Source organism: Leptodactylus fuscus, chromosome 10 (assembly GCF_031893055.1).
Source record: "Leptodactylus fuscus isolate aLepFus1 chromosome 10, aLepFus1.hap2, whole genome shotgun sequence".
NCBI lineage: Eukaryota > Metazoa > Chordata > Amphibia > Anura > Leptodactylidae > Leptodactylus > Leptodactylus fuscus.
The window spans coordinates 56,500,214-56,519,419 of record NC_134274.1 but is presented as its reverse complement, the minus strand read 5'-3'; the positions used below and the strand labels follow the sequence as shown (position 1 = coordinate 56,519,419).

The 19,206-nt window shown below is 42.5% G+C and overlaps 1 protein-coding gene across 3 annotated transcripts in view; it reads left to right on the top strand.

The window, feature by feature from the left end:
- Positions 1-19,206, top strand: part of PALD1 (phosphatase domain containing paladin 1) — a 179,635-nt gene that overhangs the window by 154,837 nt on the left and 5,592 nt on the right. For all 3 annotated transcript variants that reach the window (XM_075258175.1, XM_075258177.1, XM_075258176.1), the window contains one exon: positions 6,245-6,400. In XM_075258175.1, coding sequence (XP_075114276.1) covers positions 6,245-6,400 — 156 coding nt within the window. The remainder of the gene's footprint in view (positions 1-6,244; positions 6,401-19,206) is intronic.

The window sequence follows — 19,206 nt, the reverse complement described above, 5'->3', positions numbered from 1 at the left end:
CCTTCCTCCCAACATGCCCAGTCTTCCCAGCAGAGTCATCCCACCCCTGCTCCCCTGCCAGGACCTACCATAATAATTTCTTTGTCCTGATGCCCAGGAAATCCAGCTGGGGGCCCAGGCTGCAGTCAAGCAACTGCGGATGCAATGCCTACTGGTGAGGGGCAGCCAGCACTGTGCTCATCCAAAATCCCTGGCTTGATGGCAACGTTAAGCAGGGTACAATGCAGACGAGGCCCGAGCACCAGGAATAGGTGTTACAAGAGCTAGCAGATAATGCTTCCAACTGCTTTTCCAGCAGCCAATCAGCCACTACCTCCAGTCATGTTCATACCCAAGAATCTACCCCTCCTTCCTCCCAACATGCCCAATCTTCCCAGAAGAGTCATCCCACCCTCCCAGGAGTTGTTTTGGGGTCTTTTTTCACTCTTCGACTCTGTTCAACCACTTCACGAATCCAAGGAGCTAACAGGCGAATTTCTCTGTCCTGATACCCAAACATTGGAGCATCTGCCTTCTCCTGCCGATTTTGTGGTTGTGGAGCTGCAACAAGTGTTTCTCGGCCTCAGTGATGATGACGAGACACAGTTGCCATCACACGCTGTGGTTATGTGCAGTTTGCAGTAAGAGGAGAGTGAGCAATTGGAAGAGGAGGAGGAGGTGGTGGAGGATGATGCCACCGACCCAACCTAGACAGGGGTGATGTGTAGCGTGGAAAGCAGTGTAGATGTGGAGGCAAGCGCAGCACCAAAAAAGGTGGCTAGAGGCAGAGGCATGTCCAGTGGCACAGGACAGCTGCTTCACAGAAGCCAGGTCAGAACCAGCAAGGCCTAAGATGTTCCCTGTACTAGCCACTCGCCCAGTGTCACCCATTGAGGCCATGTCCCTCGATGGTGTGTAGATTTTTCAACGTACGCACGACAAACTGAGTGCAATTTGCACACTGTACAACTCAAAACTGAATAGGGGCTCTGAGAAAAGCAACCTGACCACTTCAGCCATGCGCCGTCATTTGTAAGGCAAGAACTGGGCTCAGTGGGAGACAGCCAACGCAGGATAATCGTCGGCCGGCGTTGCTGACACTGACTCTTCCACTGTTTCCAGTGCTGTCGCTGCAGTCCAAACCACCATCTAGGACACCTCCACATCTGCCTCTGACACTTTGGGGACTTTACCCTCATCCTCCCTTTTTGCTGCCTCTCCTCCTTTTGCCTGTGCCATCATGCGCCTCTTCCCAGCAAATCTCCATCTCCCAGATGTTTGATCGCAGGCAGAAGTACAGCGCAACCCACCCGCATGCCCAAGCTTTAAAAACGGCCACATCTCAAAACTGCTAGCCCTGGAGATGTTGGCGTTTGTTTGTGGAGACTCCGACCTGATGGCAGCTGCGGCACCTCACTATGCTGCCCCTAGCCGTCACCACTACTCTTGGTGTGCCATCCCTGTCTTGCACCAGCACGTGTCCCATCAGGTGGGCCCTGAATTCCACGCATTGCTCGAAGGTCCACTTAACCACCGACGCTTGTACAAGCGCATGCGGACAGGGACGCTGCATCTCTAACGACAGGCTGGGTGAATGTAGTGAAGGCTGCGACCGGGTCGCAAACTGGGGCCCTTTAAATCACGTTGCCTATGACAACCACAGAGGGCATAGGCAATAAGAAATCCAGCAGCCCCCTCCTTTAAGTGTAATTGTGTGTGTGTGTGTGTGTGTGTGTGTGTGAGATGTGGTAAAACCTTAAAAAATTCACTTTTGTGGCCCTTAACGTGAGTCGGTCAAAATTAAGTTAGCGTCCCTTAAGCTGAGCTACCATTAGAGATTGAGGCCCTTGAGGTGACTTGAGCCTTTTACCAGGATAGCTTTAGGCCCTTTAAGTTAGTTTGGCCTGGCACCAGTGGACTGTAAGACCTTTTAAGTGGGTTGAGCCTTGCACCAGCACAAAATTGGTATACAAATCCATCAGATTGTGAAGTCACCCGCCCCGGTGTCTGTATGCCGGGTCTGTAACTATAAATATTGATGAATTACCGTAATGACTAGAGTATAATAATTTTTCAGGTTGTGTGTGTATGTGTGTATATATATATATATATATATATATATATATATATATATATATATATATTTTTTTTTAATAAAATCTGGACCACCATGACCAATTCTTCTCTATAAAGTTTCCAGCCTAGACATCTTTGGCTCTTTCCTTTTCCAGGCACCTGACCCACATTGTCCTTATCTGCTTTTTGAATGAACTGTGGTACCTGTGTAATCGCTGTGATCCCTTTTCTGTTTACATAGTGTCATTCATCTCATAGCATGCAGTGTAACTATAGCCTCGTCCTATACATGTCTATGTGACAAGGCTGTAATTATGTTGCACAGTCACTGTGTGTGATATAAACAGGCACCCTAGCCCCTTCATACAGCTGATTAGTCAGGAATCACTTATCATTTATTGATCTATTCTGAGGATATATTATCAATAAAAAATGAGCTGGAAAATGTTGTGTCCGCTACACATATTTTACTGCAAAGTGGAGATGGGGCCCCAAGTGGAATACTTTCAAGTATTTTACAAAGTTCATGGTTTCATCTTTTTAGGGCATTCATTTGTAATATTAACCCCTTAGCGACCCATGACGTAACAGTACGTCATGGGTCGCATGGGGATGTATGTAGCGAGCTCACACGCTGAGCTCGCTCCATACACGGCAGATGCTGGCTGTATCATACAGCCAGGACCTGCCACTAACAGCAGCGGTCGGTGCCCGAGCCGATCGCTGCTGTTAACCCTTTACACACTGCGGTCAAACGTGACCGCAGTGTGTAAACGGCGCCGGCGGCACGGGCGGTGATCGGTTGCTATGACAGCCAGAAGCCTATTGAAGGCTTCCAGGCTTGTCTCTGCACTAGATCTATTAGACGATGCCAGAGGCTGTGATTTTCCTATTCACTGCAATACTGTAGTATTGCAGTGAATAGTATGAGCGATCAGACCCCCTAGGTTTCAAGGTACCTAAGGGGTCTGATCATAAATGTATAACAAGAAAAAAAAGTTTTTAAAAGTATTGAAAAAATATATTAAAAAAATATAAAAGTTCAAATCACCCCCCTTTCCCTAAATCAGCTATAAAAGTAATTAAAGAACATTAAACATAAACATATTAGGTATCCCCGCGCTCCAAAATGCCCGAACTATTAGAATATTAAAACATTTATCCCGTACTGCGAGCAACGTAGCGGCAAAAAAATTAAAAATAGCCAAATAGCGTTTTTTTCAACACTTTGCCTCCTATAAAAAATTTAATAAAAAGTGATCAAACCATCAGATCTTTCCCCAAATGGTATCAATAGAAACGTCATCTTGTCCCGCATAAAAAGACACCACAACCAGCTCCATACATGGAAATATGAAAAAGTTACAGGTGTTAGAACATGACACAAATTTTTTTTTCTATTTTGCAAAGTTTATCATTTTTTTAAAAGTATCAAAACATTTCAAATACTATATAAATTTGGTATCACCGCGTTCGTACTGACACGTAGAACACAGGTAACATGTCATTTGTACCAAACAGTGAACGCTGTAAGAATTAAACCCATAAGAAAATGGCGCAAATGCATTTTTTCGCCAATTGCACCTCATTCTGAATTTTTTTTCCAGCTTCCCAGTACATTGCACAGCATATTGAATGGTGCCATTACAAAGTACAATTTGTCCCGCAAACAATAAGCCATCATGTGACTCTGTGAACTGAAAAATGAAAAAGTTATGGCTCTTGAAATGTGAGGAGGGAAAAACGAAAATGCGAAACCAAAAAATGGCCTGGTCCTTAAGGGGTTAAAGAATTCCCTATTGAAACATATAGTAGAGCTATTGACGCACGTCCCAGTGAACATCCATATGGATGAGTAGAAAAGTAAGATACATTTTGGAATGAGTTAATTGAGATGGGTTAAACAAATCAAAGTGTTTTAATTATCTTTATGCCCTTAGGAGATTTATCAGTATTTCCACGGATGTTAGAGTGAGAAAAAAAAAACAAAACCTATATATACACCAAGCAAAATACTTAATACTATGCACGGCTACCGGTAATATTAATAAAGCCAAGAGTCACGTATTAATATCCAGTTTATTAGGTGACTTTATTATTGTAAGGAAATGTTATTTTCCTTACATAATAATGTTATTCCATTAGTGGAGGTAAAATGATGCAAGCATTGGATCTCAAATATATTACATTTTAGCCAAAAACAAGATATTTCTATCAAATTGTATTTCGATTTTTTAAATTTTTTTTTTCTCATGATGCGTTCGAACAAACGAACAAATAAATCCAGCAATTTCTACCTCCATCTAACTATTATTTGTATTGCTGTATTTTTTTTTCCAGAACAAATTCATGACACAGGCTTGTAAGAAATGTTATTTCTTTCCAGATATTTGATATTGATGAACTGATGGGAATATTTGGCATACGTCATCAATAACAGACAGAGGGCTAGCACTCTAATCAATCAGCTGATTTTGTATTCTGCTGGCACCAGAACTATACTGTGGGTGAAGCTGGAAACAGACTGCTTGGTCCACTCTCTGGTTGCCATTCTTCAACTTTCAATCAAGTAAATGGGGACTGTGCTGCAGGAAACCAACACTGCTACTACAAAGTGGGCAGAGCTGTTTCCAGCTCCATCTGCAGCAACCTATTGGAGGGACCTAGGGTCTGGGAGTAGTTGTAGGAATGATGAGAATTGTCCATGGAAGTCAGTAGACTCAACCAACTCCTCCAGCTCCCCTCTGTTCCTAGGCTGGTGCAGAGCTATGGGGGCCTAAAGGATAGATCAGCAATATGAAAAGCCTGGAAAGTCCTATCCTTTTACTGAACAGTAGGTGATCGGTTATAAATTAAATCATGAGTTTTAAACCTGGCAGATGGGTATGGAGCTGGGATGTGTTTTCTCTCTTTGAAGTTTTGGCTTACAATGGTGTTTAAGTGACCTGTATGTGACATAGGAAAGTAAGATTCTGATTCCTGGTAGCATTGCTGCTTTGAGTGCCATCATCTTATATAATTGTGGAATATATATTTTTTTTTTCAGGAAGTTCAGTATACAAAAAAAAATAAAATAAAAAAAACCCTAGAAAATAAAGAGTGGGAACTTCTATAGGAGACTACAGCAGTAGCTTGCAGGTATTAAGCTTTGTTAGAATTTACTCAATAGATCCCACTAGACAGCATATAAACTAGTCTGTGCCATAAGGACAAAACTTGTTAGGATGGAAACTAATTACCTCCGAGAATCTATGGCAGTCTGTTAATAAAATATGTTAAACAAAATAAACAGTGCGCAGTACTGACTAGGTTTAATGAGACCCTAGTCGCTGGAATGGCAGCCTTCCAACAGATCTGAATGCATTTCACATCCTACCATAATATATATTTCATTAGAAAATAAGTCTTGAACGTCCTGATCAGAGTCTTGCATAGAAGTGTTAATTTCTATAACACATGTAGCAATTTGTGTTGCAACCAAATCCGCTTTTCTGCCATAGTTTAGTTCGTTTTACACAATGTAATGCTTAAAATAAATATCAATCTGCCACATCCTAATGACTTCAGAATCTTCTGTGACTGAGCTACCGCTAGGTTCACACCTGCGTTCTCCTGTCCGTTCTGAGCTTTCAGTCTTCTGCATGCCAGAAGTCGGAAAGCTCAGACCGGGTCCGGCCGTGAGCGGCGGTGAGCGGTTTATGCTCTCCGCCGCGAAACCGGATTTTTTTATCCGGACACAGAGTACTGCATGTCCGACTCTGTGTCCGGATTATAAAACCCGGTTTCGCGGCGGGGAGCCTAAAACGCTCACCGCCGCTCACGGCCGGACATCCTCCAGGTTTCCGTCTCCTGCCTCTGTTTTAGGCAGGAAACGGAAACCTCAAGTACGGAGACCCGAACGCTGATGTGAACGAGCCCTACATAGTATTTATGCCTCAAATTCAGCGTCAAATTTTGCCATGTGAATATACCCTTAATTTATTTATGCCAGAAAATGTGCATAAGTTAAAGCTGAAATATGTGCAGGTTTCTGGTAGAAAGAGTAATAAAAAATGAACAAAAAGACCACTAATCAAGAATCAATGACTTATTACCCATGAAATGTGGCATACATGTTTTCAGATTTGGTTTAGTCTTTTTTTTTTTTTTTTTTTTGCATTTCACTATGATGGTTTCTTTGTTTTGACAGATCAAAACCGCAAAAAATGCGAAGGAAATGCAATTGCTTCAACTCCGAAGTCTGCAATACTTGGAGAGATACATTTACCTTATTCTATTTAATGCTTACCTTCACCTGGAGAAGAAGGAGACATGGCAGAGACCCTTCAGCAAGTGGATGTATGAGGTGTGTTTGAAATCAAAGCAGTCCTAAATCCAGAACTCATCACTCATTGTCCGTTTAGGTTCCATACATGTCTACCTGTCATTGCATGAGTGTTATCACCTGCTGTTTTCATCTTGTGTTAATGCATGTGCTATTCTTTTTCCAGCAAAGAGAATTTCAGAAAATTTCTGATGAAAATCACAAAAAAAATTTGTTTCACTAAATGCATTTAACACAAGTAACTTAATAGTAACCTATCATTAAATACCTCAAAGTTAAAAAGCATTTCTAATAATCCAGCAAATGTAACTCTAGGTAAGATGCTTCTGTATCACTAGATATGTAAGGCTATCTTCTGGGTCTCCCATGCTCAGAAGTCCCATATACAGCAGATAAGACCAAGTTTGCCCAAGGTTTATGTTCCTACTGTACACCTAACTGAAGTCAATGTATAGTTAAGTAGTTGTCATTTGTTCAGATTACAGTTTACGCAGTACTTAGTGATGCTTCAGGCTATGCACTTAAATGAGCAGGCCAACATAATAAATTCAGTCTATAAATCCATCCCGATTCTTCCAAGACCAGATTGCCATACAATTTAGATGATGGCCAAACACGTTCAGATGTTTGGGTGTCAATCACGCAAAAATGGCTGAATGGATTTGGATGAAATTCGGCACATAGATGGATCGTAACCTCGGTTAGAATATAGGCTACTTTTTATCCCAGTAAATGACATGGCTTCACGACAGTTATGAATTTTTGCTCACATACTATAATACATTGCTCTTATCTCTACTTCTGAGAAAGCCAAAGCTGTTATCTCTCTGTGTAAACACACGCTAACCCACAGTGTACACACATCTGCATATTATCTGATCTGATCCAGGCACTGCAGACAAGCTGACAAGGCAAACGCCTTCAATCCACATTGGCAGTTTGTCAATGTTAAACATGCCTGGAAAAAGAAAATCTAATTTGTCGCAAACGAGAGTTATGAAGGAGCCAGAAGTCACAGAAGTTCTCCTGACTGGGATCATCGACGCCAACAACACAAGCATTATATAGCGTTGCAGCGAACTGCTGAGATGCCGGAACAATTACAGGAACGGTGCGAAAAACAACTTCAGTGCCAGGCCAGCTTCAAAGTTGCCAAAACGCCGGAGCATGCCGATCATGAATGTCAACAACACACTCATTATATAGCGTCGCAGCGAGCTGCTGAGATGGCGCAACAATCACCGGAACAGCGTGAGGAATGAGTTCAGCGGCAGGCCAGCTTGAGAGTTGCCGAAATGCCGGAGCATGTGGACCATCAACGCCAACACGCTCATGATATGGCATCCCAGCGAGCTGCTGTGATGCTGCAACAATCACAGGGATTGCTGGAACAATCACAGCGCAAGAAACGCGTTCAGCGACAGGCCAGCTTGACAGCTGTCGAAACGCCGGAGCAGACAGATCATCAGCATCAACAACACGCTCATTATATGGCATCCCAGTGAGCTGCTGAGATGCCCGAAAAATCACAGGCATGGTGTGAGGAACAATTTCAGCAGCAGGACAGCTTAAGAGCTGCCAAACCGCCAGAGCAGGCAAACCATCAACGGCAGCAATTTGCTCAATATAGGCGGATCATCCACTCCAACAACCCGCAGACAAAGTTGCGGGCAGAGGCTAGTATATATATATTTGCTTAGCTCAGCCGAGTGGTCCATATGTACTTCAATGTGAAAGAGGGGAAAAAGCGGCTGCCAGACTGCCCTCTGAGAACAAAAAGATTGGGCAATTGATAGCAGAGGGGTTGGAAGACTTTCCAACTTTTGTAATATGATTTAATTTTTGTAGGTTTTTCAATTCACTTTTAAATTATAATTGATTACCAGTAATAAACTCTCCATAGTTAATAGTTTTCAGAAAGAAAAAAAAACTAGCTGCACCCGCGACTTCATCCGCCGCCCTCTGACCCCCTGCGCGACCCACCTCCTGCGCACGCCCAGGCCCACCGTCTTCAACGCACCCCCCCATATGTCTCTCCCACCGTGGCGCACCCTTTGCTGCCAGTCCTGCACCCCTAGCACAGTTTCCTGCGGGCCCACCACTGAATACCTGGCTCCCCATTCCCTGCTGGACCTCCAACATCCCTTTCCCCCTTCCCCCGCCCAACCCCCCCCCCCCCCCCGCCCCAACAACCCTCTGCATCCACGGACCCCCAACATCCCTTTTCCCTCCCCCCCCACCAACAACCCTGTTCATCCACGGAACCCAAACAGCCCCTAATCACCGCAGACAGCAAGCCCTACCTGGAGGCCGCTACAGGGTGTCTAGGCTGTGGTTCATTTGCAGGGCTGGCACAGGGTGTACAGCACCAGGGACGATGTACTCAGTGAAGAGGTGCTGCGGAGGTACGCGGCTGTTCCTCCCAACTGCAAGTCCCTGCTGCTTATGCGGCCGTCTGGCGATTGTGTGCTGACGCGGCGAGAACCTCTGCCAGCTGGCTTGGCGGCATCGCTCGGGACCCGGGAGAAGCCGCCATTTTCTCCGGCGCGGACTTGGTGACTGGTGCCGCCCACACAATGCCACGAACCTATCAGGCCACTCGGCTTCCCCTGTGGCCTGCCCCCAGACTGCAATGACGTCATCTCAGGTCCTACAGCAGAGGCAGAGAGAACGTTCGCCGGTTACGGTCGAGATACCGGGTGAGTGTGGGACCTAAGACGTACCCTATTGCTCCTTCCTAGTGAATATCTAGGTATGTGTGAAATCTGACCTAAATCCGTTCAGCCGTTTGGCTGTGATTGAGGAACAAACATCCAAACACACAAACATCTAAACTCACAAACTTTAATAGGATGTTTTTTATGTTTAACATCAGTGTCCAAACATTGGTATAGAAAGGTATATAATCTTACTAGCTTCTGCCCGCAACTCCGTCTGCGGGTTATTGTTGGTGATCAGGCGCGAATATGTGCCAAATGTGGTTGGTGGTGATCCACCTGCGTCCGCGTGTTGGCTCTCCTACATCTGTGCATATGCGCAGCAGTCCCAGCTGTATGCATATCTGTATGGAGAGCAGAGCAAGCTGCCTCAGCTTGGCTACATCGGGCAATTTGGATAACAGGGGTTGTGTTGTGGGAGTGTCTGTGTTAGCGTTTGTATTAACAGTGTATACAGTAGTATATAGTGGTATATAGAGTACATAGAGGGTATACAGTAGTACATAGTGGTATATAGAGAACATACAGTGTATACAGCAGTATATAGAGTACATACAGTGTATATAGAGTACACGCAGTAGTATATAGTGGTATATAGAGGTACACGCAGTAGTATATAGTGGTATATAGAGTACATACAGTGTATATAGTGGTATATAGAGTACATACAGTGTATACAGTAGTATATAGTGTATACAGTAGTATATAGTGGTATATAGAGTACATACATTATTATATAGTGGTGTATAGAGTACATACAGTAGTATATTGTGGTATATAGAGTACATACAATGTATACAGCAGTATATAGAGTACATACAGTAGTAGTGGTATATAAAGTACATATTGTAGTATATAGAGTGCATAGTGTATACAGTAGTATATAGTGGTATATAGAGTACATAGTGTATACAGTAGTATATAGAGTACATACAGTAGTATATAGTGGTATATAGAGACTACTGTATACAATGTATAATCTGGAGTACATACAGTGTATATAGTGTATATAGTGGTATATAGAATATAGTGTATACAGCAGTATATGGTGGTATATAGAGTACCTAAATTAGTGTGTAGTGGTATATAGAGTACATACAGTATATACAGTAATATATAGTGGTGTATATAGAGTACATACAGTGTGTACAGCCTCCACACCCACCCCCACGACCCCGACTTTGCATATTCGCCTCCATTGTATTCCTGGCGGCCGGCTTGAGGCGCTATAGCTCCGCCCCCTGTCTGGGCTGCTCAAATCAGAGAACAGCAGAAAGGCTCTGCGGCTGGCTTGAGTCTGTACAATCGGAGAGCAGTGCGAAGGACTGAGATGACGTCCTCTCCGGTCCTTCAGCCTCCGCCGACCGGGATTTTGGGGCTTGCGGCGGTGAAAACGGCAACCTACGGGGATCTTAAGGTGCCTATGTTTCCTTCCGGGTGCCATTAATCTCACTCTAATCCGTTCGGCCGTTTCAGAGTGATTGAGGAACAAACATCCAAACTTTCACATAATATTAGTAAGGTTATAATATTAGTAAGGATAAGATCCTATATTAGTAAGGTTATTTAGGTAATTAAGGTTAATTAGTAATATTAGTAAGGTTATAATATTAATTAGGATAAGATCCTATAAGCACATTAGTTGAAAACCAGTCTATACAGACTGCAGAAAGCACATACAGGCTAACAGACATCCCCTGTGTAGTCCCGCAGGCATTATTAATCTAATCTAGTTTTTTTGCCTACTGCTTATTGCTTACTTCCTCCTGAGCTCTGTAGTGAGCACTGTTCATTCACAGCATTGTTATATCCCCAAGGAGATGTCTGAGCTTTTGACATTCTTACAGAATGTATACACAACCATTTCTGTGTTAAGGTGGCTAAATACTTTAGATGATCATCTGTATTGAGACGTTGGGGCAAGGAAGAATAGGTCACTTAGATTTCAACATGGCTTATACTTACCTCCCCGGAGAGAAAGCCATGGTCAAAGGTGTCTGACTGCAATTTAACTCCCACCTTCCTATGAACAACAAAAGTGTGTGTCTGTATGGAATTATTGTAGTTACCATCATTTCCATTTGTTAAAATTGAGGCATTTAGGACCTACATACTAGGCCCATCCCCAACTGGGGAGAAAACCCACTAATGGGCAGGCTTTGCATAGGACAAGACAAAATTGCTGATACTTGGGGACATGCACTTTCCTGGCTGGCACAAGGGGCATATTAAACAATTTTTCTATAGCTAATGGTGTACATGAGCTTTTCACATACATCTGTCTTCTGGGATCAATAAGTATAAAATATGTATAGCAGTTACAATAACTAGATTTGATTTGATTTTATGGCAATACCAATACTCTTCTTTGTAGTGCTGTAGTGTTCTGATTCAAAGGTTCCTAGTTAAAAGATGTAGAAACCTAACTATATGTATATACTAATATTTACACACAGAATATATCAGATCAAGTAGCACTGTGTACATGTTCCCAAGTAACCACACTACTCCTGTCCTTGGGTCATGTCTGGCCCTTCAGATGATTTTAAAGCAAATTTCCATCTCCATTTCCTACAGTGGTTGAAACATCTCTGGTCATTTATTTTTGATTTTCAGTTCCATTTCCATTTTCTTCTTATGCTGTCAACATTCCCCCATTCATCAATATTGAAGCAGATCAAATAAGCAGCCAAGTGTGACACACCAAACCATTTAGAATCAGAGTAGGGCTGGATTTGTTAAATAAATATCAGATCTCCTGCAGTGCTGAAGCAGAACAGCATGGCACATATGTTTTCATTTCTAGGGAAAAGCGTAACTACTTCTAGGAACATATCTGAATTGTGAGAATGTGGTTATATCATGAATGGTAACACTTAATGCATTTTGGCTGCAAGCCTAAACTTCTGTGATTCTACATATATATGCACACACACATCGTAATATAATAGATTACATTGGATGAAGACACAGGTTCATCAAGTCCAACCTGTAATCCTACAGTGTTGATCCAGAGAAAGCAAAAAAAACTTCATGATGCTGAGGACAGTTGTTCCATGTCAGGGGGAAAAAAATCCTTTCTGACTCTAAATTCAGTAATCAGAATAAAACCCAGAATCAACTTCTCTTTAAAAAAAAAAAATAAAAAAAAATAAATCTTAAATCGCAAGCTATAATATTTTCCCATTCACAAAAGGTATCCAGACAATGAGCCCACCATCACAACATCCCATGGCAGTGCGCTCCATAGCTTCACTGCTCTTACAGTAAAGAACATGTTTATTATGCTCACAAAATATTCTATCCTTTTGGCTCAAAGAATGTCCATTTTATCATGGCCACAGTCCTAAGTGTAAAAAGATAATTTGAGGAGGGTTTGTGTATTGTTTCTGTACTCCAATCCACCCATTCCTCAAATAATCTTGGTTGCACTGCTCTGCACTATATTGACTATATTGTCCACTATAGTTATGCTTCTACACAAATCAATACTTTGACCACACAGACTTCCTTGTCGTGAGAATCTATGCCTCTTTTGATTTAAATCCAATAATTTTATTTGCCTTTGTAAAGCTGTAGGTCAGCTTTAAAGGGGCAGGGCAGTGTGGATGACACTGTTACAAAAGGTCACATACACACCACTTTACTCCAGGTTTCCATAACAACCGATCACAGGTTTTTCACTGATATCCAAACTGAGATGCTTATGATCACATAACGCTTATGAATCAATGGAAACTCGCATTTTCTTCAGTCTTCACATACACACAGTTTTGCACCAGGTTTCCATAGCAACTAACCTATTCTTATGGAGCCACTACACAAACAAAAAATTAAATATACCCATATGAAGCCGGGTCCTTCTGCTAGTATTCTATAAATGTAGGGTCTCTTGACAACTTGAGCAATCCAATATAATCGTCATATGGCCCCATGGTCACTGCCTACTTCCTATTACAATAAGCCAATCACCGACCTTAGCAGTCACAAGCTATACATGCTGGCATTACTGTGTCATTACTGCAGGAAGTAAGCTGGATGGAGACTTTTGGCCGCATCAATATCCTATTGTGCAGTTTTGGGGGGGGGGGTTGTTTTGTTTTTTTCTGGCATGTTCATCTCTGGTAGAATTCAGTTCAGTAGGATTTTTTTTCTTCTTTTGTAACTTCTCCATTTATAGAATAGAGGGTAAATTTGGTCATTTTTTGCTTTGTAAAGGGTTCATTGATTCAGAATCCAATGTATTTTTGCTGGTGGATTATGTCCAAGTTTTAAAGCTATTTCTACACTTTATATGGTTTTGAATATAAATTATAAGTTGAAATTATTAGGAACATTTTGTATTTTTTAATTTTATTCAAAGTGAATACAGAAAAAATGTCTAACACAATGTGAAGTAACTGGTCATTGGGCTGTTAATGGTGGTGTATCTGAAATCTTCCTTATATGATCTGCAGTTTGTGTTTGCATTCTGGTATGTCTTCTGTACCTGTAATATTAGTGTGTAGGGTACTGCAAATTTATGTCCTGTCACTTTGGTATTCTGAGGCACAAAATGTAACAATGTGAGGAGGCCTCTCTTAGTTTGGATAAGTAAATGAGCGTTGGATTCCAGGAGGTCTACATTACTTTGTCACTGACTTTACCATTGGTATTCCAGCAGTTGCAGACAGCTGCTGTCAGATGTAAACAGTTAAAGTGAGCACACATACCATGCAATCTGTGAGAGGAGAACTTCTCCACTGCTTGGTTTTGGCTGTTTTACTGTTCCTGGTACAGCTGTGTGATCCGAGAACACTTAATTTTAGTACTCTCATTGCAATTCTCCAAAGAGAAACCGTGAGCTTCTTAGAGCTCCTATTGTCTCAGCATTGTCTGCATACTGAACTCCAAAATGTTTGGTCTCCAAATTGTTTTTGTGGATGAATTTGCTCGGACCCTACCGTTTGGTCAGCTGGTTTTAAACAGAGGAAGGTGGAATTTATGTACATTCATTAGAAATAACTGCTTTTGCCAGGAACATTCCCAAATGTACTCTTGTGTTTCCAGCCCGTTTTTCTTTTCCAGTTAACTTCATGAGGCTGTAAAAAGAAATATGTTTGAGAAATGTTAATGTAATGAAACTTGTATAGCTGATGCTCTAAAACTAGACATGCATTTTACATGACAGGATTAGGCTAACATTTTAATATCTTTCTACTATATCGTGCTACTAAGGTATGGAATAGATCCTAAAACTGGACTCCAGTTGTAAATAGGGAATTTATGAAATATTGTCCTGATATTTCTTTGCTATAAAGTCTTGATGTATTGCAGATTCCTAGTTTAAAAGGGTCAGTTTACAAATATTAAGGGCTGTAGAGTCAGAATTGAAAAAGTTGCTGACCCCGGCTTCAAAATAAAATGATTTATACAATATTAAAAATTGCATAATATAAATGGATGCATTGCTGAATATTTATTCTCATAGTAATTGTCACTAGCTTTTTAATGAATTAGAGGATCTTTTCTGCATCTGACTGACCATAGAGTTTTGCCATTTATGAAGGAATCGAGCTGTGGAAAAGTAGAGAAGTCTCCACAGCCCTGCAAATATTACCTGCGTAGGCGCCTTAAATATCATATAGAGTGTAATACACTTTGTCATTATTTATCATATAGGATTTACCATAGCAAATAATTTTTACTTTATAGATTTTGTTTTAATTTTGGGTGCTGCCTAATCTAGTTGTCTAAGTCTGAGTTCACAGAGTTTGTTGGTCAGGAATCCGCCTCAAAATCAGCCTCCTAATAGAACTCTATTGGGAGGCTTTTTTTGGGGGGGGCTGATTTTGAGGCAGATTCCTGACCAAAAAAACTCTGTGTGAACTCAGCCTAACAGGTTTTCTTTTTCAATATATACTGTATACAATTGCATAAAATTGTTAGTGTTTCCAATTTTCTTTTAGCCAATCTGGCAAAGGCGGCTTGCGCTTACTTATCCATAAAATGCTGGCTTTTCCTCCATTGCATCATGGGTTTGTGGGAACAAAGGCATGTTTCTGCTCCTATGAAAGGCCCCACATATCAACAATAATGATTTAAGAGGCTTTTTGGACCTGAAACATTCCCTTTTTTAAAGTAAATGTGCACTCCGTATAACTTAACCCCAACTTTGTCGTCTTGTAGCTCACCTGTATTATGTGTATAAGAAATTTGTCTTTTCTTGACTAGGTTGTGGAAAGTAGTCTGCATTCCAACAAGTCATAAGATTGTTTGGCTTTATGTACTTTAATGTTAGGTGGTTAATGAAAGCGATCCCCTCTATACACTATATAGGAGTTACCTGTCCCAGTATTGGGGATAGCACTTTTGCTTTAGAGCACTGGGAATCAAACCAATGACAACATATGCAGTGACAAAAAAACAAAAAGCGGCACCGAGCTGTATATAGTGTAGTATTTCTGTTAGGTGAGGGACAATTATAATGTGCTAAATGAACCCTCACCTGGTGGAGTTGTGAAGGGTTCACAACTACCGATAGAGCCTTAGAATCATTTCACAGGGGGTTCCTCCCTGGGTGAGATAGGAGCTGCAGGACCCAATTCATCAGCGTTAATGATAGAATTGCCAATGGACCATAGTCAAGGGAACTGTGCTTCACCCGATAAGATTTAACCACTTTAATAAAGTGGTTAAATCTTATCGGGTGAAGCGTGGTTCCCTTGACTATGGTCCATTGGCAAACATATGCAGTGAGTTTGTATGGTGTTCCTGTGTTTGGACTGGTTTATTTACTCACTAGCATGCATGGTTATGTCATTGTTGCACCAAATAGCTCATTCACATGCAGTTTGATGGTGGTTTCACACAACCATTTAGTTCAGCATTTTCAATGGCATTTTTCAGCATTGTTTTTCTTGCAAAAAATACTGAACTTGCTTTAGGACACATTTACCACACCTTAATATCAGTTTGGTCCCAGAGCTACTACCGGCATGTCATGGTGGATTCCTGCTTTCAGTAACTTCTGTCTCTGCTTGACTGTTCCAGTGTAACCAATTAGATTTGCCAAGCAGCACCTGCATTATTCATGAAATGAGCACTTTATATTCATTTAAAATAACATGAAGGATACACCAATTGCCAAATGAAACAATGCATCAGGAAGCAAGCAGCCGGCAGTTATGGTTTTTGTTTCATACTTTGCTGAAGCCGTATTGGAGACTTGCTGATTTTGAGTTGTGGGAAAGCCCCTGGCCCTCCATCTCAGCTAGTTGTACTAATTCATAGTGACGAGGCTGATCTCTGGATTGAGAGATGAAAGGCACATCTGCCAACTCCAGTTAGTCAGGGCAGACTAGCCCAGTAGAAATGGAACCCATTTGTCTTAAATGTATGTTGGTACTTTCTCAATAGGTAAACTATTATTCCCGTTCTTATGAATTTTCCCGTCTTTAATTTTGATGCTTTACTGCTTTAAGTCTCGAAAACCACCTCATATATAAGTGAATGCAGCATCGGTCAGGCAAGTGCAGTGGCGCTTCATTCATATGGAGCATTATAAAGGGGACTTTCAGGTGATCTGACACTTATTCCCTGATCTGTTTTTGTCAATGGTGTCCAGAAGTGAATGTAACTATAGACTACATTGCAGGCTTTTTTCAGTGTTACTTAAGAGGGTTGTACCAAGTTTTACACATACATTATCACCTGTTCTGGATCCCTCACTGATCAAGATAATAAGAGTTGAGCCGGCGAGCTTCCAGTCAAGTAATTTCTATGGGACTGTTGAAGTTAGCAGAGCATGGTACTCTGCTTCTCTTCCACATAGAGATGAATGGCACAGCAGAGCACATGTTTAACTACCATTTTTGTTTCTACATTTTCACGGTCTGTATTCATACTGAAAATTAAGAACAAGCAAGGTTTTTCTTTTGGTGGGGGTCCCAGTTGTCAGAACCCAATGATTACTTATCCCCTAGCCACAGAATAGGCTACAAATGTAAAACTGTACAGCCAGTTTAATGTTAACTGTTTATATAAGAGAAAATTTGTATATAATTCTTAATATGTTGTTAATTGATGAGTGGTATGCAGTTAGTACAGTTTGGAAGGGGTATTAGTGATACAAAATGCTGTAGTACTCTCCCTCTGTAAAATACTGTATAATAGAGCGAGGCGAGAATGCATATAGGGAAATCTGTCAATGCTAAATTGCCATTCTCAACAAACTCTGTAGAAAAAGACGCTCCATATTTGCACTGACTACTGTTATTATTATTATTATTATTATTATTATTATTGTTTATATAGCACCATTAATTCCATGGTGCTTTACATTTGGGGGTTACATACAATACACAGAATATACAGGTAGATATAATACTAACAGTGACCGATTGGCACAGTGGGGTAGAGGGCCCTGCCCGCGAGGGCTTACAATCTATGAGGGAAGGGGGGTAGAGACAGAAGGAGAGGGGGAGACTGTACAGATGGCAGTGCGGTGATAGTGTTATTGGAGGTTGTAAGCCTTCCTGAATAGGTGAGTCTTCAGGGCCTTCTTGAAGCCTGTGATTGTGGGGGTCAGTCTTATGTGTCTTGGTAAGGAGTTCCAGAGTATGGGGGATGCACGAGAGAAATCTTGGAGACGGTTGTGTGAGGAGCGGATGAGAGCAGAGCGGAGTAGGAGGTCATTGGAGGATCTGAGGTTACGTGTGGGCAGGTAGCGGGAGATTAGTTCAGAGATATATGGAGGGGACAGGTTGTGGATGGCTTTGTATGTTAGTGTTAGTAGCTTGAACTCAATTTGCTTGGCTATAGGTGGCCAGTGGAGGGACTGGCAGAGGGGAGCAGCCGATGAAGATCGGGGCGTGAGGTGGATTAAGCGAGCAGCGCAGTTTAAGGTGGACTGGAGGGGGGCGAGGGTGTTTGCTGGGAGTCCATGGAGAAGGGTGTTGCAGTAGTCTAGGCGGGAGATTATGAGGGCCTGGACGAGCATCTTGGTAGTTTCCTGGGTGAGGAAGGGGCGAATTCGGTGGATGTTCTTGAGCTGGAGGCGGCAGAAGGTGTTGAGGGCTTGAATATGTGGCTTCAAGGATAGGTCAGAGTCCAGGGTTACCCCAAGGCATCGGGCCTGTGGGACAGGGGTAATTGTGGTTCCATTAACTTTGATAGATGGGTCAGGTGGAGGGGCCATACAGGATGGGCTGAAGATGATAAACTCTGTTTTCTCCATGTTGAGTTTGAGAAAGCGGGAGGAGAGGAAGGAGGCTACGGCCGCTAAACAATCTGGAATTCTGGCCAGCAGGGAGGTCATGTCTGGTCCAGAGATGTATATTTGGGTGTCATCGGCATAGCAGTGGTACTGAAAGCCGTGAGATTCTATGAGTTGGCGCAGGCCAAGGGTGTAGATGGAGAACAGGAGGGGTCCTAGGATGGAGCCCTGGGGGACACCTACATAGAGAGGGCGTGGTGAGGAGGTGGTGTGCGAGTGGGAGACGTTGAATGTGCGGTCGGTGAGGTATGAGGAGATCCAGGAATGGGCCAGGTCTGAGATACCAAGGGATGAGAGAATTTCTAACAGGAGGGAGTGGTCAACTGTGTCAAAGGCGAGGAGGAGGAGGACAGAGTAATGGCGCTTGGCGGTTAGCAGGTCGTTAGTGACTTTTGTTAGGGCAGTTTCAGTGGAGTGCAGGGGTCTGAAGCCTGACTGTAGTCTGTCAAAGAGCAGGTTGGATGAGAAATAGAGTTCGAAGTGGACATGCTGCTCAAGAAGTTTTGAGGCGTACGGGAGCAGAGAGATGGGACGATAGTTGGCAGGAGAGGATGGGTCGAGGGACGATTTTTTAAGTATAGGAGTGACAGTGGCGTGTTTGAAGGCTGAGGGGAAGGATCCATTGGTTAGGGATAGATTGAAAAGATGGGTTAGGGCTGGAGTAATGACTTCAGCGAGTTTGGGGATGAGGTGTGACTGGATCGGGTCGAGCACGCAGGAGGTGAGGTGGGATTTGGAGATTAGGGAGGAGAGTTTTTTTGTCAGTTATGGAGGAGAAACAGGTCAGGGATGAGGAACAGTAAGTAGTTGGGTAGAGGGGTTGTCGGGGGAGTAGGGTGAGACTGTCTCTGATG